Raw genomic sequence first — 23,921 nt, forward strand, 5'->3', positions numbered from 1 at the left:
GAATCGAGAGAAGCATTGGCTGGCTTCACAGTTTTCCCCACATTGTGATTTTTGCATAGCACATCCACGCACACCATGATTTGCAACATATTGCCAGGTCAAAAATTATGAAACCGATATCATGATATGGACTACAAATCAGTGTTGGATGATATATCAATATATCTCCCAGCCCTATTGTGTCAACCTGTTTGCTAGGCTATGTTGGTTCCCCACCAGCTGCAAAGTAGAAACTGCGTCACTTTATTCAGAATGGGGCTGGATTCATTACAACAAGTCAGAAAGCTGTCCACCACACACATGTGTGCCCAGGGCGTGCTGCAGCCCATCAGAAAAAGCTGGGATGGAAACGAAATGTTACGAGGCAGAGCCCTGAGGGAACACACTTGGTTCAGTGCCTCACCATTTATTCCTATGGTCTCGTGGACCTGCTTGGAGACATCACCACGGCCCTTACACATTGTCATTGTTAATATTGCACAAGCCCCAGTGTATAGGATGTTGAGCATTTAACATGTGTGTTGGAATTAATGAGGGTCTCAGGGAGCGCACTGCATGCTGCTGAAGATCTGCACACCATTTGGCTGGGAAGACATCAAAAGCTCCCTCTCTGTCGAAATGTAAGTATGGAAATAACGAATGGTAATTTATGTTAAGTAGCAGTTGGAGGTAAATATTCATATTGGAGGTGGTCTTAAGTTTTTTCCCTCATCCCTTTTACCTTGAAGCCAAATACCACAAACCAGAAACCACCAACCAGCAGAGTCCCACAGTAACAAGATATTAATAGCCCATGGAAAAAATAACATAACCCTATATTATGCTGCTTGCTGCACCTAGCCAGTATGTTTTTAATGCCTGAACCGACTGACATGCAAGAAAAAGCAATTGAATAGAGTTTCTTGGAAGTACTGAAATGAATGGGTCCTGCTCCTAAGTAAGATGTACTTAGCACGGGGCTGCTACTGACATGTGCAAACCTCGGAACACTTCCAGTAGTTCTGAAGGTACTTTCAGGTACAGTGGTACCTCAGGTTACATACGCTTCAGGTTACAGACTCTGCTAACCCGGAAATATTGCTTCAGGTTAAGAATTTTGCTTCAGGATGAGAACAGAAATCATGCTCTGGCAGCACAGCAGAAGCAGGAGGCCCCATTAGCTAAAGGGGTGCTTCAGCTTAAGAACAGTTTCAGGTTAAGTACGGACCTCCGGAACAAATTAAGTACTTAACCTGAGGTACCACTGTATTTCCTTCTCTTTCAGAAAACACTTCTTGAAAGAGGAGGGCAGAGTCAGTTTAAGAGTCACCCCGTCCCAAAAATTTGTTGTACATTTGGCTGCGCCTCCTTCTCACAAGGGGGATAATAGCACTGCTTTTGTCTCACCACCCCTAGTTATACGGGCCCTATTTGCACATAAAACTCAACTCATGCGTGTGTGTAAGCATTTAAGTCAATACACGGGTGTTTTCGTTTCATGGTACAAGAGGCATTTGCAATTCACGCTGGAGTGTCTCTGAAGTGACCCACATATGCATGGGCTGGTAGGAAAGTCAGCAGTGGGTGAACTAGTAAAGCCCATTTGTAGGTTTCGTTTAAGCATGAAATGGTTGTGCAGGGAAACTGCACACATCTTGAAATTGGTGGGGTTTTTTTGAAAATAAATAAATTAATAAAGCCAGGGATGGGTTTCTATCCTTTCCTGTATCTGTTTTTCAGTACATTCAATCCATTTTCAATACCAGCTTGCTGCGATGTGGGAGACTGTGTAGAAGCAATTTTTGGAACGTTCTTGCTATGAACTGGGCATTATACAAAGAGAAGCTCATATATCAGTCCAGGTGTTTACCAAAATGCACGACGCTTTCTTTCTACTGTTATTATTATTATCATCATTAAAAATTTAATCTTAGGGAATTCTGTCACAAACAGTATAGAATGTTTTGAAACTGGAGAGAAAAACCAAGGATTTGGTTTATTCTTTCTTTCACGGCAAACACCCTGAGGCCCTCCCTTTTGCCTAAACTTCCTACCCAAAGGCCTCAGATGCCTTTGTGTGTTGTCATCATTAAAGCTTAGTATGAGTTGCTAAGATATTTGCCAGTTCTAAAGCCCCACTCCAAAGAGCCTGCTCAGGAGAATGCTACGTGAGAGAGAAGGAATACAGACATTATCACTAAAGACTAGCATCAGCTATAAAGGGGAGTCCGAAAAGGCGAACCCATTAAGCCGATGATTTACTAGGCTAAGATGTTAAATGCATAACTTTGTTCTCCTGGGCAAACCGAGAGTCCCAGTCAAAGTTCAAAGATGCAGTTCTGGGTCATAGCAGACACATCTTTTCTTTCTAAGAATTACAAGCGCTTTCCAGCTCAAGGTACTCTCGCAGCTGTATTAAGCTGAATTGCAGCCGTATCCTGTGATCTTATGAAACGTTTTGCTTCTGTTTATATTTCTGATGCTAAAAATCAAATCCAAACCAGATTGGGAATGGTTGTGTGTGTGTGTGTGTGTGTGTGTGCAAAGGGAGAGTGCATTGATTTCCTCTGCAGTGATTCATGCGGGTCACCCGAACTGAGTGAGGTCTTGCTAAAAGGATTTAAAAGTAGGCAGTGATCTCAAAAGTGAAGCCAAGCTAGTAGTAAGAGCCCCCCCCCCACATTTTTTGGTAAAAGTTCAGGGACATGTTCCAAAATCGCTGTCTCCTCCGTTTTAGGCAGCCTTCCCTCAAAGGAAAAGAACACTGCTTGCTACTTCAAATTGCCACAATTTGGGCTCATTGGTTCTTTTTTGAAAGGTGATAAACCACATAAGTGTTCTCTGAACCGAGCCACTCCACAGCGCCATGAAATTTGGCTCCCCACCCCCTCCGTAGCCAAGTATTTCATTCCGTCCTCTCACCAAAAGCTGGACAATTTGGATCTCTCCATTTCCCCAGTTATCGTTGGCCAGGGCATCAAATACAACGATAATAATAAACCACCCTTCCTTGAGTGAATTCTAGCCACCGAACAAATACACCACCTATCAGACCAAAGGCGCCCTCTTTAAATGCCCTCTTTAAATCACAGTCCCATTTGGCAGCCAAACCTGCCCATACCGTTATGCTCAGCATATGCTATAAATCTCTCATCTTGGACATCACTCACTACCTCCAGTGCCTAAGCCCAGATATTACAATGGTTTCCGCAAAGGGGTCGGTTGCCACGAGAACATGCTGTAGGTGCAGCTCCTAGGCCCTCTTCTTTCAAAACATCTTGAATTGTATTTCATAACCTCGGCCCACCCACCTTTCACATTTCTGGCTTAGACCAGTAAAAAACAGGCTGCTTTGCTTTCGAGTCCTACAATCCTGCCCTTGGTTATGGGAGGTGTCTGCTTGGCCGATGTTGGACCAGATGAGGCTTAGACCTGATCCATCAGGGCACTTTTTGCACATTGAAGCCCCCTGTTATCAGCAGGATTTAAGTACACACAATATTGTATAAGACTGTGGACAAAACATACTGCTTACACCTCCTGCTCTCATCGGCTTTTTAACCAGGTGGATCTGGAACCAAATTTTTGGCTAGAGTGTAATGGAGGAACTGAACGGCTTTGTCACTTTCAGTTTCCATTTTCTAATCTCTACTTCAGTTCATGCCATTTCCATAGCTGTTTGCTCCCCCCTCCCCCCCCCCAAAAAAAGTCCACAGGAATATTAGTCTGGGCTTATGCACATATTTCTTACTCCTTTTTGCAGGCAGATTTGCTCAAGATATGCATCATTGCAAGTAGTCTCCCCTAATATAATTAATTTTGCACATTATTTTATCAGTGTGCACATATTTTGTACACTTTTGGGAGGGGAGTTTGGAGGACACTGCAGAATTCTGAGAAAGAAGATGTCAAAGAATAGCTGTGTTTGTGTTGGCGTATGGGTTCAGAAAGTGCAAATTAGCTAGTTTTGCATTAAAGCATGGACCGAACTAATTTCTCTCCCATCCCTAGAAAATATTAGTATCATATTCCTTAAACTAAGTGATTTATTCCAAAACAGAATTAGAGATGCAAGAAGCATTTGACACATTTGCTCCTTCCTTCCTTCCTTCCCTCCTTCCTTCCCTCCTTCCTTCCTTCCTTCCTTCCTTTTTCCTTCCTTCCTCTCTCTCTCTCTCTCTCTCTCTCTCTCTCTCTCTCTGTGTGTGTGTTTTAAGAAGATCAGACCAACATACCTATCCTACCTTTGGGAGCTGGGATAGACTTGGAGATGGCAACCTCCACAGGGCCACCCAAAGACCTTTCTTCCTGAGAATGGAACTGAGAATGGAACTAGGCATTCTGCTCAAAATACAGCTGTAGCAAGGAGGCACCACCTTACAGAATTCACCCCCTTTGCCAATCAAGATGTCAGCACACAAATCCATGCCATCACTTATCATCATGTGGTAATGCAAATATATTTGACATAGGAAGTTTTCTCAGCCAGCTCAGACCATAGGCCCATCTAGTCCAGCCCTGTCTATTCTAACAGTGATTTCTTCACCATTTCATGCTGTTATCTTTCCCATCATCTGAAATGCCATACTTAAGAACGTAAGAAGACAAGAGTATGCTGGACTAGATGGATCACTGGCCTGGGCAAGCAGGGCAGCAGGACCTGAACACAAGAGGATTCTCCTCTCTTGAGGTTTCCAGCAACTGGTATTCAGAAACATACAGTCTCTGACCATGGAGGCAGAGCAGAGCCATTAAGGCTGGTAGCCATTGATATCCTTTACTTCAATAGCTTTTAAATAACAAGCCAGGGATTGAACATGGCACCTTCAGCATGTCTTCAGTGTGGCAGCATCTCTTAGCTATATCACCTGCATTCTCTATCACCTGTGCTAGGCAAGCACCTTTGCTATATTGTTTTTAGGCACCTGCTAAAAATGTGTTCGATAAGGAAAGCCAATCGAGTCGTACAATTTTATTATATAATTATATTTTATACTTTTCTTATACTTTGCTTAATTTTAGGTTAGCTTGCTTTCAGCCTTTGATTTTATCGGGGGTTGGGGGGATTTAATGAACATTTTACATTCTATGAAAACCCCTTGGAGGTTGTGGGTGATTAAGCAATCTATAAATCCCGTTAAATAATAGTCCCCCTTGAATAATATTTCCTGGAGGGTTGTGGTCAGAGATTTGTTTCCATTGAACATGGAATTTAACGTGGCCTTTGAACTACTGGTGACAAATGAGTGTTCCTCACCCCCTCACGAAAAGAAAAGAAAAACCACCTGGATTGATGAAAAAACCATTTGCCATTTCCAAAATATTTTGACAGCATTGCCACTGAACTCTAACAATGCTACTAGGTGGCACCTAAGATAACAGGACTACTTTTCTGCTTACATTCCACAAGGTTATGGGGGTTTGGTTTTTAGCTCTAAGGAAGTTTGACATCCAAACCTCAACTTAACACTGCTAAAATCTGTATTTGCAAGGTAAATGCACAACCTTGTCTGCCTCTTCGCCCAGACACACACATCCTTGGGATAGCTGTGTTTGCATTTGTACCTATTACGCAGACAGACCACAGAAACACGTGCGCAGCAGTTTCACAGGAGCCAAGGCTAGGCTGAGCCCAAGCCTGTCCTATTATTTTAGTGCACTCCCACTAACCTTTCTAGAAGTTGTGGTGAACCACAAAGAAGGTAGGGAGCTGCTCCCTCCATAAATTATCTTCAAAGGAAGGTTCAATCACAGATCATTTAAAAAACGTTGGAAGCTGGAACGGCAAGAGAGCAACGTGCAGAGACCTTCTGTGTTAGCCGCAGAAAAAGATTTCTAGAAACTCCTCACAGAGTCACCAGTTTGTTAGGTATCTTCTACAACTAAAAGAGTACAAAAAGCGGCTACTGGGAACAGGGATGAGTGAGGGAAGGTTATTGTTTTCTTGGACCCAAAACCAGCAATGGCTTCCTTCCTGTAGTCCATTTGCCTGTGTTATGCTGATCACCTGTGCCCTCTTACTGCCTCCATTTATTCTGCTACAGCTGATAGCTGTGATCACATCTAAACAGGATGCGGGGCAAATTTCATTAGAGCCACATTCGCAACATAGCCTTCAAGTACTGTGATACTGCTTTCAACAGTCATGGCTCCACCCCCCCCCAAAGAATTCTGGGAACTAAGGGCATTGAGAGTTCTTAGGAGCTGCCTGTTCCCCTTAAAGAACTGCACTTCCCAGAGTTCCTTGGGAAGAGGGACTAGTTGTTAAATCCCTCTTCGTGCTACAGGCTAGTTTCTACACAAGCTCACGCCTCTCTATTCTCCGTCAGAGGCGTTGTAGGAGTTCAAGGGCACATTCCAGCCAGACAGAAGCACTGTGGTGGGGAGGGGAGGGGGAGCAAGGCCAGTGATGGGAATTCCCTCAAGGACCTGGCAGTGCTGCTTGGAGGGCTGTAGTCAGCCCCCCAGGCTTCTTCACCTCTGTCTTTATGTCATTTTCCTATATTCTTTCCAGTTCCATTTTCACTTTGTGGACTAAAGTAGTGAGGAGCAGCTCCCATCAGCCCTCACTATTAGCCATGCTGGCTGGGGCTGATGGGAATTGGAGAGTTGGATATTATAATAATAATAATAATAATTAATAATAATAATTTATACCCTACCCATCTGGCTGGGTTTCCCCAGCCACCCTGGGTAGCTCCCAACAGAATATTACAAACATGATAAAACACCAAACATTAAAAACTTCCCTAAACAGGGTTGCCTTAAGATGTCTTCTAAAAGTCAGATAGTTGTTTATTTCCTAGACATCTGATGGGAGGGTGTTCTACAGGGCTGGAGCCACTACCAAGAAGGCCCTCTGCCTGGTTCCCTGTAACCTCACTTCTCGCAGTGAGGGAACCTCCAGAAGGCCCTTGGAGCTGGACCTCAGTAGATGGTTAAGAGTCCACAAGACCTCCTTTTTAGTAAACCTGCACCCCATTATCCACCCCGATTATCCATACCCTCCAACATTTCTCTGATGAAAATTGGGACATCCTATCCAGGTCATGACCGGGTATCACACACCTCTGATGGCAAGCAGTGCTGTTTCCATCTAAGCAGCATGGTGAGTCCTGCTGGTTTAGAAACTGGATCAAAAGAACACAGCCTTATAATGAGTGAAACCATTGAGCCATCGAAGCTCAGTACTGTGTACACTGACTGGCAGCATATCTCCTTTAAACAGGAGCCTTTCTCCAGCTGTAACCTACAGATTCTGGAGATTGAACCTGAGAGCTTCTGCATCCATAACACCTCCCACTGAGATGGCCCCTCTTGGGCTGTGCTCATAAGTAACTGAATTATTGTTTATTTCCCATTCATATCTAACTGAATCTGCGGAAGAAAATGAGGGTGTAATCCTGAGACAGACATGCTGAAGCCCTATTAAAATCAACGGGAGTTAAACGTGGGTGTAAGAGCCATCGATTTCAACGTAACCCAGTCTTGCCACCTTTCAACGTCTCCCTGAAGTCAACAATGTGAATTTTCCTGAAAGTTCAGTTTGACAAATTTGCACTGAAAGCAATGGGGCTTCAGTCAGCCACTGCTAACTCGTTCCATTGTTTTTGGTGAGCCTGAATCACAACTAACTTTACCTGGTCTGGGCTCAAAGAGTTTATTCTAGAATCATTAATTTTAGCACTTTTGCTGCGGCCTGGTACATGGGAATCACCCGGGGAATTGGCCATGCGATAGGTTATTTGGAGTAATTGGTTTAGAGTTGGTTCCTGTTCCCACTGAGCTCCTTCTTCCTGATGGGAGATTGCATTTGCTTATATACATAAACATACAGAGTGCCTTTAATAAATTGGGGCTGAATGCGTTCTATACATTTTTTGGTTTTGGCTCAATTTGCTGTACACAGAAATTTGTTCTCAAACTATGTTTAAATCATTACTGGCCTCACGACTGTGTTTATTGAGATAAATGCCATTTCCCCCTTTTGAGTGGTAGCAGTTATCTGTGGTATTACAAGCTGGCTTCCCAACAGAAGAATAATCAGTGGTCAATTTGTCTTTCAGGCACTTCGTCAACCAGCTGGGTAAATATTAAGATGGAGATCCCACAGAAAAAATCTGCTCTTCGTTTACACACACATCTCCTAACTACAGCCAAATTCCACCTGAATTTGTAGAGCTGCTCCATTTGTGGAGGTGCTCCAGGACCGCACTGGATCCTGTACAGCTTTCTTTGATAATCTTACCATTGGTGTGGACCTCCAGCCTTGACAATCAGGACCCTGAAGACCAGCTTGCAAATAGCTATACGCCTGATCACCTGTGGCAATTCAAAATAATATCTAGGCAACCAGGCAAAACTTGATAAACTGAAGGAGAGTTTCCTTCTGCCATCTATGTACCACAAATGGAGGACAGGTATGTGTGGGCAGGTAAGGTAGTAAAAGTTTTTTTGTGAGCAAGTCACAAAGAGTGGTAGCTTGACTCTAGTGTAGTCATACCTGCATTCTTGCCCCACAAGATTCGGAGCTTTGAAGGCTACAGGTGTGATCTCTACATTGACAGCTGGTAAGATTTTTCTAATGGCCAGGCTATTCCTGCACAGATATGCAGACAAGCAGACATATTTCTGAATAACTCTGGTGTCTCTCTCCACCCCTCACCCCCTCCCCCATTTTGCTTGTGGAGGGGCAAACACATAGGGCAGCCATTTAAGCACCACCCAAAAAGTGGGCACCGATTTGCACAATAAAACTGAACATGGTTGTATTCCTGTGTTTAGATCCACCCATGCTGATTTACAGAAATAATAAACCACAGAAAACAGAAATAACTGTTGTGATTTGCACAGAAATGCAATACATCTCACCATGGGGGGGGGGAGAGAAAATACTGTGAGCAGGTGACCCGTGGTGGACAACTTCAAGGGCCCTGCTTGCTCTCCCTTCTTTGTCTTTAAACCAGACATGGACCAGGCAGCCCTCCAAATAGAAGACCGTCTTCTGAAGAGTAGAATGCACAGCAAATGGCCCCCGATTCAGTCCCTGGCATCTCCAGGTTGAGCTGAGAAATGGATCCTGTCTGAAACTCTGCAGAGCTACAGTCAGACTCGGTGATCTCCAACCTTTTCAGAATCAGACCCACCTTTAACTGACAAGGTTGCACCTGGGGAACCATTTATTTTATTTAAACGGCCTTGGCCCTGTATACCTGAAGGAGTGTCTCCACCCCCATCATTCTGCCCAGACACTGAGGTCCACTTCTGAGGGTCTTCTGGCAGTTCCTTCACTGCGAGAAGCCAAGTTACAGGGAACCAGGCAGAGGGCCTTCTTGGTAGTGGCACCCACCCTGTGGAATGCCCTCCTGTCAGATGACAAGGAGATAAAGAACTATACAACTTTTAAAAGACATCTGAAGGCAGCTCTGTGTGGGGAAGTTTTTAATGGTTGATGCTTTATTGTGTTTTTAATATTTTATTGGGAGTCACCCAGGGTGGCTGGGGAAATCCAGCCAGGTGGGCAGGGTATATATGTATGTGTAAATAATAATAATAATAATAATAATAATAATAATAATAATAATAATTAATAACAACAACAACCATATATTTCTATGGGTGGCTGTGCTGATGTTGCAGCTCACCTCAGATCAGCCCACCCAGCAGCAGATCCCGACCTACCAACGGAAGACCTTTCAACCATAGCTGTCAACTTTTCCCTTTTCTTGCGAGGAATCCTATTCAGAATAAGGGATTTTCCCTTTAAAAAAGGGAAACGTTGACAGCTATGCTTCCAACACTTGGACTTTGTTATTTATTTAACCCATATATACCTGTACTTACTCCTATGTGCCCATTTTACAGCTTTGTTTTCCATCTGTTGTTATCTCTGTTTTATATACCTTATGGAATGAAATTTAAAAAATCTTCACACACAAAAACGGTGTGTAGACCATGAAGGGCTATAGCTCAGTGGCAGGGCATCTGCTTTGTGCAGAAGGTCCTTGGTGGAAAGTCACGCGTTCAACGAAACCTCTACCTGAATCCATGAGCAGCTGTCTGCCCGTGTAAGCTAGAGAGACCACTTCCTACACCCCTGCGAATCAGTTCAAAAGGAAGCAGTCATTTGGTGCTTGATGCATTAAAAATGAAGGCAAATTAAAAACAAAGTGGTACTGCCAGACCACCAAAAGCTAAATCAAAATTAAATTCATTATAATGAAATAAACACAGCCGGGGCCTTCCTCCCCACCCCACCCCTCCCCACATTGTGCCACGCTAGCAGCAGAGTCTAAAATAAACTGTGATTCATGTCTCTTTAATTTCTGCTAACAAAGCTCATTTCTAAACCAGAAAACTTTTTCATATAGGAAACCTCAGAATGTGACAGTTCATCTTCCGATCCTTAATGTTTCTCTTTCAGCTCAACAGGGCCAAAATGTCATTCTCTCTCTCCCTCTCTCTCTTTTTTGCAAAGCAAAAAAAGAAATCAAAGCCAAATGGTAAAAAAATGCAAAGTTTGGTTAAACAAACAGTCGGCATTTCAGGTTTTTTTTTATCTGCAGCCTGCAGAGCAACTAAACAAAGCCAAGATATTGTCCATCTCTTTGACAGACAATGAGCCTCACAGGTCCAGCATGACATGCCCGGGGCTGGCACGTGATTGGAGTAATTAAATTAAATAGCAGGAAACATGTTTTCCATATGCCACTGCCTGGCCACACACAAACTGTAACAGTAAATCTTTTATGCTAGGCCAGTGCTGGGAAAAGCGTAATCGTTTGAGAAATGTAAGATGCTCACAAAAAGAAAAGTTAAAGTTAAGAATAACAAAGAGCCTTCATCAACTCCCTGCCATTGTGCCCAAATGGCCTGCATGGATATCTGTGTATTTGGAAGGCTGCAAGGTCAAATTAGTAAGATCCAACAGTTTAGGGAATCAGTAATGCTCAAGTTTCGTGTTTTCAAGAACCCTTCTGAATTGGTGTAGCCTGCCCCTGTCAAAACTGTGCAGATGCACACATTGTTAAAAGAGATTCACACAACCTTCTCCTTTGAGAAATACAAAGAGTCCTGCTGGATTAGGCAAAAGATCCATATAGCCCAACCAGCTAGATACCTCTGAAAAGGCCTTGAGCAGGGCATCAAGGCCATCATCCTCTCCTGTTATTGCTCCCCCAACAAGTGGGAGGAGCACAGAGAGAAGAAATGCCATGGTGCATCTGAAGCAGCACAGCTGGGTGCCCCAGCTGCAACAAAACATGTCTCTCCTCCATCGGTCTCTACAACCTTCCAACAGTTGGGTAAAAGATTCCTGCATTGCAGAGGGTTGGGTTAGAGGACCCTCGTGGCCCTTTCCAACCCTACAAGTCTATGATTCTATTATTCTTTCTATGAGGGTGTCTTCCCCCAACTTCCAGCCTGGCACTGAAATGCAAAACTCAATGCAGGTTCAAGGTAGTTCCACTGCATTTTAGGTGACCTGCACATTCGGGGGTGGGTGGTTGTGGTGGAAAGTACATGGTGCAACCTCCCCAAAGCTGCTACGCTCCTTCAATTACAGGTGGTTGGATGATGCCTCTTGCCTATAGGAAGTAAGCATGTCCGGTAGATACTTTGCCTTCTTCCTAACTTGCTGGTTTTCTACACACAGACATTTTTAAAGAAAGCTGGGACAGAGATGGGAGCCTGTGGTCCTTCAGATGTTGCTGGACTCCAGTTCTCAGCCAACCTGGCCAGTGGCTAGGGATGATGTGGGCCGAGTCCAACATTTGGAGGGCTACAGGTTTCCTATTCCCGACTGGGAAGATATTCCATCATTTGATGGCCCATTTGCATTGTTAAGGAGCCGAGTCCCAGGAAGGTTGTACAATATGCCTTCTTCTTGATGTGTATATTGGCTCTTAGCTACGTAGTAGATTTATCAGCACTTTCTGATGTTTCCAGTGGAATTGCCATTGGCAGGCTGAACTAATCTGTCACCATTGGCTTTGTTTGGCAGAGGATGATCACAACTAGCTCAAATGTGTGCTGGTAAAGAACTCCTAGCTCAGCTGCTCAGCAGACGCGGGTGCCAGATTAGATCACCGGTAAAGCTTAGAGGATCCATCCACCAAGATTACGAGCCTATTTGGAAGAAGCACCTCATCAATGATTGTCATGGTGGTAGAACAGATTAATCACTACTATTTTGAAAAAAAGAGATGTCTAGAAAATTTCTCATATATGATAAACCTCAGCCATCATTATAAAATGTATTTCAACATAAAGAAGAATGTATTTTGGAAAGAAAACCCTGCTTGGCACACTAAGACTGTTGTTTGCCCAATAACCTTTTGGCAAAGCACTAAACTAAGTACTTATTTCACTTCATTTAATAAGAAATGCACGCAACTTGCACAAATGCGCCAAATATATGTCGTTTCTTTTTAAATGCACCATACCAACGGAACACAAAACTTGTAATGAACACCCTGAAATCCAGAAGTAGTAGTCACTGTGAGACCAAGATATTGTGCTGCCTGAGGCAAAGAACAAAGTCCACAAGTCCAACTCCACGTACCAAAGCCAATCAAACCAGGTGTTGAATCTTCAAATTTGGTAATGGAACAGCATGCTCCACCATATCTGAAGTGTGCAAGCTAGCTTTAAGGCTAACAGTGGACAGGCCACACAGCTATACCACCCCTTAAAATCTCAGTGCCGCTCCCCACTCTCCAGCATCGGTTGTCCGAGTCAGCCACCCCACTTGATTAATGGTAGGGCCTGTTCTGGGTAACAGCACTGATGTTCAATGATGCAGCCCTGTGTCCATCAACAGGACTCTCCCATTGTGAAGCCAGGTTAGGACAAAATCATCCAGCTATAGACCACCTCAAAATCAGGAATACTTAAAGAACAATATTATAACTGTTCACATGGAAGTAGACCCATTGAAGTAAGCCCAGTGTTTTACAGGATTATACTTCTTGGAAACATCTTAAAAGAAAACAGTGAGAGAGGCAAGTCTTGGGCTTGAGCTTGAAGTTGGCTTTATTTAATGATTACATACTGTACTGCAAAAATCTAAAGTACCTTCCTCTAGGTACTGGAGGCTGGGATCTGAATAACTGTTATGGACCCATGAGGGAGAAGCTCATTGTCATAAACTGGCAGGACAATGGGAAGGAGAAAGAGGATCCCGGCAAGCGGGGTAGCTGTGACTGGGACACACCGGGGCAAGCAGGAGATGGGGAAGTACTCACAGGGTGACGGAGGGTGGGAATCAGGAACCAGAGCAGCAGGACCCATCACCAGAGCCAGAGGGGCCCTTGTCTCCATGATCACAGTGGGCTTTGAACTATAGGGAGCAGCAGGAGGGACGCTCTAGGAGGTTGAGGCAAGCAAGGGCCCACAACCCAGCTCCCTAGCTGGCCAGGTGGGGCTCGCTAGCTCCGGAAGGAGGTGTGTGATTCCTCAGCTGGTGGAGGCTTGGAACAGGTGAGGGTCACTTGCCTCATCAAGCCCAGATGCTGCAATCAGCAGGCAAAGTACAAAAGGGAAGCAGAGCTGAGGTGCTGTGTCTGCTCAACTGCCCATGGCTTGGATGCTTCTGGGCCTCTATGGGACTGTGCTTGGGGTATGACTCTGGACTGTATCCTGACTGTTGGACTTGATTTAATTGGATTGACCTTGGACTTTGTTTCCTGATCTTCGGACTTTGCTTGTGTGGATTGACCCCTGGTCTTTGAACTTTGGACTTGACATACTGACTTGCTGCCAGGTAGGCCAGGGGTTCAGGACACTCAAGCACAGCTGAGACTTCATTCTTTCCATGCAGCTGTTCCCACAAACTAGATGAGCAAACTACTTTTGAATCTAAACACAGACCTCTCTTTAGCAACAGTAAAACAGTAGATGAGCACAGACAAAGCAAGAGATGACACTCTGGCTACCTACTCGTGTCATTCTCTCTCCTCACATCTAACCTTGCATGCACATCACTTCTTTGGATCTTGGCCCCATGCAAAACTTGGCTATTAAAGTGACCATTTAATTTTTTAAAAAATAAAAAAGCTAAGCAACAAGTGTGCTAGTAGGCAGGGGTGACCCCAGAAAACACTCGTTCATGGAAGTGAACGTACAGTAAAGACCTTTATTAGTGGAGTAAAAATTTAATCCCTACTATAAAGTTAAAGGGACCCCTGACAGCTAAGTCCAGTCGCGAACGACTCTGGGATTGTGGCGCTCATCTCGCTTTACAGGCCGAGGGAGCCGGCGTTTGTCCGCAGACAGTTTTTCTGGGTCAAGTGGCCAGCATGACTAAGCCACTTCTGGTGAAACCAGAGCAGCGCACGGAAATGCCGTTTACCTTCCCGCCAGAGTGGTATCTATTAATCTACTTGCACTTTTTGGCGTGCTTTCAAACTGCTAGGTTGGCAGGAGCTGGGACCGAGCAATGGGAGCTCACCCCGCTGCCGGGATTCCAACCGCCAACCTTTTGATCGGCAAGCCCAAGGCTCAGTGGTTTAGACCACAGTGCCACCTGCGTCCCAATCCATACTATACAGGACCTTAATACAGTCTGATAGAGAATTAGTCATCACTGTTGGTAGGGTCCCTAAGTATCTCAATAAAATTGCAGGGACAAATAATTTCAAGTGTTAATTTGGAGTATTAAAATTTTAAATCTAATACATAGGAGAGAGAAAAATATATCTTAGTCAGTTCCTGAGTGGAGAATGGAATCTCCTGCATCTATCTAAAAGTACCGCAGGATGCCAGTGAAGATAAAACAGGGAAAAGAGAGCTTGGAATTACAAATTTTGAACATGGCGTGTGACATCTAGTTGCAGAGAAATTGGTCAACAAAGATTTGCCCTTTCATTCACTGCAGCTAAGATTTCAGACAATGATGGAAATGGAAGATGTTGAGTGAAATTTAGTTACATTGAAATCAGTTGAGACTTTGCCATTAATTCAATGCAACTCCATCCTTTACTCAAGGATGGAAATGAAGATGGCAAGAACAGCATAGTTGCGTTGAAAAGAGACTGAATTTATTTCAGTGAGGACTTCAGTGGGAATGATTGGATTGCAGGACTGTGTTGCCAATGAATGAAATTGCATTGCTCCGCCTACATTAGTTACTGGCAGGGAACATCTTGAAGATCCAAGAATCATGGCAGCATTTGTAGCGGCATCTGCAAAAATGAGCGCCATTTATAAAACAGCTGGAAACCACAGAAGATGGTTTGCATATCCAGATGCAGAGTCCAGTCGGCCAGTTATGCACATTTTGCCTGTTTTTAGATCTCTCTTTCTTAAAAGTTGTATGCTAGCAATGCATTTCCACAATATGCAGACCATAACAATGTCGTGGAAGTATTCTAGTTCCACGAAGCACCTTTAAAAGCCACCTTGTCCTCAATGGGGTGATCACCCCAAGGAGGCATGGCTGGCTTCCAAAGGTAGTGCAATCTCTTCCCTGAGCTCCCTTGGCTCAGATTTTACTCTTGCTTGAACTGAAGGTGAAGTGCTCCCTGGTTCCTTCCTATCCAGTCCACCACCAGTTGTGGTACCTATTGCACACATGCAAAGATATCTGAAGACCACAAAGAGTGGGGATCAGTGTCTAGGCAACCCATTTGCCCACAGATAATGACGTGCAGCACATCCCATACCAGACTGAATATAAAGTTTTTACAAGGGTTCTGAATGCTGCTCAGATACAGGGGCCTTATATCACTCTATATATGCCTCCAGGGCCACGTGTCCCGTTGATTTTGCTGAAACTTAAATGTAACCAGTTTGTTCCAGACTGAGCCCACCAGCTTATAGGAAACCATCTTCAAAGGAAAGGTCCTTACCTGTGATGTTTTAGCATTGTTATTTTATATATAGATATAAAGACCCCAAATCTGCTAATCATCAGCATCACTTAAAACTTCACTTTAGATTTTTTTTTTTGGGGGGGGGACTTTGGAGTAACAATTGTTAGCTATCAAAATTCTGGATAACCAGAAAACTGGTATTTACTTGCGTTATTGCAGTTTTTTGATGATGCAATGGTTGACCCACATGTTCAAGACAAATGTGATGAGGATAAAATGAACATGCACAGATACTTCCATTTTTGTACGATGTGTAATGGCTGAAGTGGGATCAAGTAACAGGTCAAAAACAGACTTTGTGTAATGGAATAAAAAGCATGCTCCTAAATCTGTTCCTTCCACAATAATAAGCAAATATATTTGCCTATATCAAAGAGAAAGCAGTGCCTTAGAATTATCAAGTTTACACAAAGCCAAGTATGTGAAAGGGAATCTTTTGAGAAAAAAAACTTTATTTGAGAAAGGAATATATAGACTTGTATCAGAAGGCAAAATAGGGAACATACAAACAGAATATATTTACAACACAAAACAAGAGATCACCAAAGGTGTAAATTATAATAAATACAATAGATTTAAAATGTGACAATTAGCAATTAGAAAGATGGTTGCGTAAACCCAGTTTTCCTTTTTCACTGGTTCCAGGTAACTTCTCTCTTTAAAAAAAAATGAGTGGCATGAAAGTCCACTGGCTACACTGGGGAAACTCTCCTCAATTCTTTATAAAAATATCTTTACAGTTACACATTTTTGAAATATTATTGTACAAAAGTTTGCTTATATCCAGGTATCCGCCCAAATAAAATGTATTTTAAAAAATGCTCTATCCTTTGTTGAGTGGGCTAAGATCAGACTGAAAAAGAATGTACAAGATGGGAAAATATATTTTCACAAATGTCTACTTTATGGATCTAAATATCAGATTTCTTACTTTTCTTCAAGAAGGAAGATGATCTCTCTGTTTACATTAAAGCCCTTAAATCTGGAAGTCGGTGTTCATGCATCTTCTAATAAAGCTGATGGAAACATTTTTCGCTGGCCCTCTACTGAAATTAGCATTTTGCTCCTAAACATTGGCATGACATTCTGCACTGCCACCACACACACAAGAAAATGGGCTGTGTGCATTTAAGAGCTAGTCTGAACAGTGGATTTCTATATTTATGCTTGAGCTATGTTGCACATAAGCAGGATTATGGCATAGGGGCATTTCTTCCTAGACTAATTATCACAGGTACTTTTTAAAATCAGAGGGATATAGTACCAGCTGAGCAACTGACTCAGCTGGACTCCAGGGAATACAAATGTTGGGAAAGTGTACCCAGTTCCCAAAATATGACCTGTCTGGACAACTGCGGTGTAAGGCTGGGCAATATCTGATTTTCAACATTGTGATAGATCACCAGTTAAACATTGCAATATACTGATATATCATGATGTCTGAAATAAGGATGGAGCTATGTAGAAGCATTGGCGGGCTTCATGTTTTTTCCGGCATGGTGATTTTTGCCGGCGCCTGCTCTTGTGATTTGCGCACCCTGCAGGAGACAGGGAAGAGCTGAGTTGGCAGAGTTAAGAGGGACAACAGGAATAGAGAGAAGCATCGGCTGTCTTCATGGTTTCCCCCACATTGTGATTTCTGCCTAGCACACAGACACACACACCATGATTTGCAGTATCATTGCTAGGTCACAAATGCAGCTGATATCGTGATATGGACTTCAAACCCGTTTGGGACTATGTAGCAATATATCGCCCAACCCTACCGCTGTGTTGAAGCAATATCTTGAAACAGTCAGAATTGCTTCACACAGCACCACATTCTTCCCTTTAGAGTTTCTTCTGTGAAAGTGTGGGGGAGGAATGTACACCACCACATGTGACAAGCACTCACATGTCTGTTTTTCTGTGTGTATACATGACGGAAAGATGCAATGAGCTACTGCTGTCATAAAATGCACAGGGTGTGGAATAGGTGTATACCATGGGTAGGCAAACTAAGGCCCGGGGGACGGATCCGGCCCAAACGCCTTCTAAATCTGGCCCACGGACGGTCCGGGAATCAGTGTGTTTTTACGTGAGTAGAATGTGTCCTTTTATTTAAAATGCATCTCTGGGTTAATTGTGGGGCATAGGAATTCGTTCATTTCCCCCACTAAAAAAATATAGTCCCCCCCCAACAAGGTCTGAGGGACAGTGGATCAGCCCCCTGATGAAAAGGCTTGCTGACCCCTGATGTATACACCTGTCACTCAAGACAGTGTGTCTCTTGTGTACACGTCTTTCTACACTGAAATGATATATTAATAGGAAAATGGTCAACTGTGGCACAAATCATCTTTACTGGTGCAGCAAGCATGAAGGATTTGTTAGCAAGTCTCTTTGTGATACAGCGGTTGCGAGGAGGATAATGTATCTTTGTAGCATTTTATATGGGATTCTAGAAAGTAAAAATGTAAACACCATGTGCGTTTATTAGAACAATTTTTCCATTTGGCAAAACAGCGCTCTCTTTTTGAAAAAGATACTGCACCTTAAAATACCTTAGAAATATAAATATTTTAATAAGGGGGGGGGGGACTGACAAGGATTCCAGGTCAGTTTTGGATTATCCATATTAAAGGGGGCCTTGTATTAATGCATCTTTAGCTTAACAAAAGTAAACCTCTACAACAAAGTAAACATATCAAAAGGGAATATAAAGGAAATGTTTCACTGGAAAGCTTCCTTAACAATTTCCCTACTTGCTTTGTTATTTTCTTTGACAATAAATCATTTCATAGAGTGCCCTTTAGAAAACAGAGAATAAAACCCTATCCTCTGCTTCCCTTTGCCCCCTCTTACATTCCTCAGTGCATGAATCACTTGGACTTCCTGTTTCTATAAGGCATTTCCTGTCCACCTTCACACAATTACTTTTCTGCAGGAGAACAGCAGGAACCTGACACAGCAATGGCTTAAGTAAACGGCAGCTTTTGCTACATACTGAGCTGTTCTGATTTTAGAGCATTCAAAAAGACTATGGTCCTTCTGGCGCTGCAACTACCTATAACTGCATGCGTGCCTTAGTAAATAATACTTACAGTATTATTGAAAAGTATTTGCCAACCTGCTCTGTTTTTAGATATCCTTGGACAAATTTCCCAAGAGAATCAGACCTAGACATTCCCCTGTACTTGACACACGGAGTGGCTGGCCAGGGGTCTGGGTAAACCAAGTACACTAAGGCTCAATGGCTTTCACTGGGCACTCTGGGATGAACAGCTGACATATTTTCCAACTAGGAGAGGAAGGTACTGGGAAAAGTTGGCCCCAAGATGGGTGCTGGAAACACAAATGTGTCCCCCTGCTACTGGTATAAGCATGTAAACCTCCGTGCTAGGCTGTGTGCTATTGTGATACTTAGCTTTTGCTGAATAAATAAATTGGCAATCACCGTCATAATTTGGTTCCTTGCCACCACCATCTCAACACAAATACAGGTATATCATGCATAATGTTGCGCATGAGGAATACCCTCAAAGGAAACAGATGAAGATAGTGATAAAAAGATGGGGCATAAAATTAAGTAGCACAGATAGGGAAAACCAATTTAGTTTTTAAAAGTGCGTTCTATGCCGGTCTTCATTTGCCTTCCAACTCATTTTCTCCAGGTTACATTCTATATACAAAGCTCAGATCACTGGTATTTGGGCTGGTAGTACCAAGGAAGGGGTAAATCCCCTTCTTTTTAACAGTGTTTAGGACTACAGTATGGTACATTATATACAAATTGACAAAAGTATACATTGAGATGTCAAAGAAGTTTAGAAATGGAGCAAAACCAAAAGAGAAGAGAAATTCCGAGGTCTGATCAGCAGTAGCCTGATCAGAAAGTTCACACAACAATGAGTTCCATTTCACTAGAACTAATGTGGTAGAATCCATTGGAGCGAATACCAATTCTACGAATTACCCAAAAGCTCACACGGCAATAAGAGTTTCCCGATCTAACAATAACCTTCTCACTATGCTTAAGGTGTGAACATATCTGGCGTTGTTAGATTTGCTGATTGCTAAAAACACGCAATTCAATTGAACCCTGTGGATGGGGGAAGAAAAACATGTTGTTCACCAAGGATTCAGAAATGCTTATTATAAGAGTATTCAGATAATCACTTTAATTACGAAGCCTGGAGCTAAATCTTTGCCTATTACCTGTTGCACAAAAGCAGCTTTCTCCCCAGATTCCATTTGCTGACTTTGAATATCATCATCACTGTCCCGTGGTTCCTCTTTCACCTTCACAGCCCCTAAAGGCTGCCCCAGTCTGTCGTCCGAAGAAATGCTACTGCTGTCATCCCTAATGCTGCTACCAAGAGAGGGCGCTCTTTCTTCCTGCATCAAATGTTCTCCATGAAGCTCTTCCTCGGCTTCTTCGAGGCTGCCGGGCTGTTTTAACTGTTCAATAGATTTAGAAAGTATCTGAAACAAAGAAAGAGGATTGGGTGGGGGCAGAAAACATAGAAATAAAAGATGAAATAGCTCTGATTTTTTACAGAGGCCCAAAATGTAGATATCAGAGAACTTCAACGCACTATTAGTGGAAGTCACAGTGAGCTGAAGGATTGCAAAAACAACAACTCTGAATGGTGTTATGAAGACTGTGTACATTACAAAGTTTGTATGCCAAAGAGGTGGTGGGGGAGAAAGACCACAGACTAACCATCCTCAGTTGTCTCCACTTCAGGAAAGAGCAACAGGCAGGCACAGACCACCTCAGAGGCAGCTCCAGGTAAGCTATCCACTTCCCTATGTGGTCCTCTACCACCAACTGTCATGCTAGGAGGACCTGATGAGATGCAGGGATACTGGAGAAGACCACCCCAGAACCTCCTGTAGCTGAACTATCCTCCCCACCCATAAAAAAACAGCATCAGAGCCTTTTACCACCAACTGCACTATGGGTATTACCAGTACAGTGGTGCCCCGCAAGACGAATGCCTCGCAAGACGGAAAACTCGCTAGACGAAAAAGTTTTCTGTTTTGGAGGTGCTTCGCAAAACGAATTTCCTATGGGCTTGCTTCACAAGACGACAATGTCTTGCGAGTTCCTGCTGTTTTTTCCCCTTCCCCCCCTTTTCTAAGCCGCTAAGCCGCTTATCAGCTGATCCGATCAGCAGATAAGCCGCTAAAAGCCGCTAATAGCGCTAATCCGCTAATCCATCAATGGGCTTGCTTCGCAAGACGAAAAAACCGCTAGACGAAGAGAATCACAGAACAGATTCTTTTCGTCTTGCAAGGCACCACTCTATCTGTGTAAATTGATTTATACATTAACGAATTGTGGCTACCTTGAAATGGAGAACCCATTGGTCAGCGATTAAATCAGTGGGCTGGATTGATCAATTAACCCTGTTGGATGCTGTCCACATCACCAATTATATTAATTACTTTCTTCGGTTCAACTATCACTCAAAATACGTTATCTTCATTGACATAATTACTGATAATAGATATTTCTGCAGCTAATGATGCAAAACAGGGGATCGAGACAACACCCCCTCATTCTATAGCACACAAGCACTCTCCGGTTGCAATCAAAATGGGTGAAGATGACCAAGTGTGCAAAGATACCAGCCACTTATATTCAGAATGGGCAAGAGACACTGGCATTGGAAACATCTGTTGCTGAGCCACCAGGAGTGGCTGACTGCTGAATGGGGCTAGCAGAAAAGTACAGGCTGAAACATCTGTGTGACAGATAATCATCTACAGCTATATGAGTCACTGGTGCCGGGCCATCTGTAAAACATTCCATATGCCAGTTCCTCGGCACCAGGTGGGTTAGCCTTAAAGAGAATCTGAGAGAGAATGAGATCCAGACTGCCGCCCAGTTAGGAAGCATATTTATTCCCTCACTGTACTCCTTCTGCATGCTTTCAAGTTCAAAGTGGGGATATCTTTCTCTTTTGTGATGCATTATAGCACCATTCCTGCAGACCTGATAAGGCAGATGTTGCAACCCTCTAGTAGCTGTTTTACTACAAAGGAATTTCAGAAATAGACTGGAAAGAGAAGCTGCTGAATTGCAACTCATTACCAAACTTAAAACAATGGAAAGACCTGGTCTGAACAGAGACATTGGATTCTTATCTCATTATACATGACTAAGCCATTTCTCACCTTCTCACCCCTTGCCTTTTCCTGTAAGACCTATTGCAGTCGTTAAGAGTCGTCAACAGGCTCATCAGGCTCATCTTAGCTATCTGCCAATCTCCGATTCCCACCACCCTTCTGAGTAATACCCCTCCCCACCTTCTCAATATATAGAAGGATCTGGCAACTTCTGTTTCAGTGTATCTGAAGAAGTGTGCATGCACACGAAAGCTTATACCAAGAACTACTTAGTTGGTCTTTAAGGTGCTACAGGAAGGAATTTTTTTATGTTGCAACCCTCGTGTGACATATGGGGTAGTTCATGGAAAGAGCACCCTTGGAGCAACTTTACCATTAATATATTAAACGAATTCCAAGGCTTTTTGTAAAGTTGTAGAAAAGGAAATGTAGGCATACAGGTGCACTGATGTAACTTTTTTAAAAACAACAAGTGAGCATGAATGTCCCTGTTTCACAAACGTGACAGCGACATTTTTCCAAGATCATACGGCTGTGAGTCAGTGTGCTGAAATTCAGGTGAGGATCCGGTTAGAGTATCCTAAGTTGAAATTTTAAGACAGCCTTTGAGCTTTCCCAACTGTAACTGAGCACTTCCTTCCCAAGCAGTTGCCACAGATCAACTCCAGATCAGAATGTCAAGGGGAGAGACACACATGGTTTAGATGGGGGCAAGGGGGAATCTGAAAACCAACCCTGTTTTCACAGGAGTGAGGCTTGGAACTAGGGATGCATTTATTTGTCTCCTAGCAGCTGTGAAGAACTGTGAATCTGGCCGCTTCAAAGCCAGCACAAAGGAGAACGCTGGAGAGATCTATCAGAGCTAGGGTTGCATTTGAACAGAGGCACACAAAAGCACTGGGGTGAAACAGCATGGAATTGTTTGTGGCCTAGCAAGTGGGAAGTCAAGTTTGGACAGGGAAGAGGAATTGGGCTTGGGGGACCTGGAGTAGCCAGAACAAGGCTGCAGTGTAGCAAGAGAAGGCTAGATGCCTCAGCACAGAGGTGTAAAAAGAGCAAGAGGGATGATTTCCGTGCTTGGCTAAAGTACTGTTAATGGCACAATATTTATTTATTACATTTATGCACCAGCTTTATCTTCCAAGTAGCTCAAGATGGTTTTCCTCCTCCCCACTTTATCCCCACAACAACCCTGTGAGGTTAGGTTAGGCTAAGAGATGTTGACTGGACCAAGATCACCCAGGGACCTTCATGGCTGATTTGAACCCTGTTAACTTTGGCTGCATGAAGCCCACAGAATTCTAACACTCAACATGAAAGGTAATCTACCCTCATATTTTGGTGGAAATAGGACCCTTAACTGGTATTCAAAGGAGGCACTCATTAAGATGTGCTGTTTTATTTATATATATATATAATCTAAAATATATAAGTGCTGCACAAAACAAACAGATCTAGAAAGACAGTACTGTACTTTAATAATGACCATTCAGCCACGTTTGGGCTAACTGTACCAAGTGCAGTTCTCAAAAGCAGTACAGTGGTACCTCAGGTTAAGTACTTAATTCATTCCGGAGGTCTGTTCTTAACCTGAAACTGTTCTTAACCTGAAGCACCACTTTAGCTAATGGGGCCTCCTGCTGCCGCGCCACCAGAGCACGATTTCTGTTCTCACCCTGAAGCAAAGTTCTTAACCCGAGTTACTATTTCTGGGTTAGCAGAGTCTGTAACCTGAAGCGCATGTAACCCGAGGTACCACTGTATTGGCAATTGATCCAAACAGAGAAAGTTACTTGGTGGAACAGCTTCCAGCAAATGGAACCTGGACCTTTTCATTTCATTTGTTTGCAGGAAATTAAACCGTCAGGAACACGCATAAGCCAAAGTAAACAGCAGCAGCACCAGAGGAAGCATTTTGAGAAATTAGTCTAACGAAGAAAGGACTTCAAAAGG

The 23,921-nt window shown here is 43.3% G+C and overlaps 1 protein-coding gene across 6 annotated transcripts in view; it reads right to left on the reverse strand.

The window, feature by feature from the left end:
- Positions 1-23,921, reverse strand: part of HDAC9 (histone deacetylase 9) — a 484,232-nt gene that overhangs the window by 165,592 nt on the left and 294,719 nt on the right. For 5 of the 6 annotated variants that reach the window (XM_082193889.1, XM_082193888.1, XM_082193887.1 and 2 more), the window contains one exon: positions 20,049-20,315. In XM_082193889.1, coding sequence (XP_082050015.1) covers positions 20,049-20,315 — 267 coding nt within the window. Of the gene's footprint in view, positions 1-17,307; positions 20,316-23,921 lie in introns of those variants that run through there. The other variant, XM_082193892.1, reaches the window with a different exon arrangement.

This window comes from Podarcis vaucheri (genome assembly GCF_965113315.1).
Source record: "Podarcis vaucheri genome assembly, chromosome: 12".
Taxonomy (NCBI): Eukaryota; Metazoa; Chordata; class Lepidosauria; order Squamata; family Lacertidae; genus Podarcis; species Podarcis vaucheri.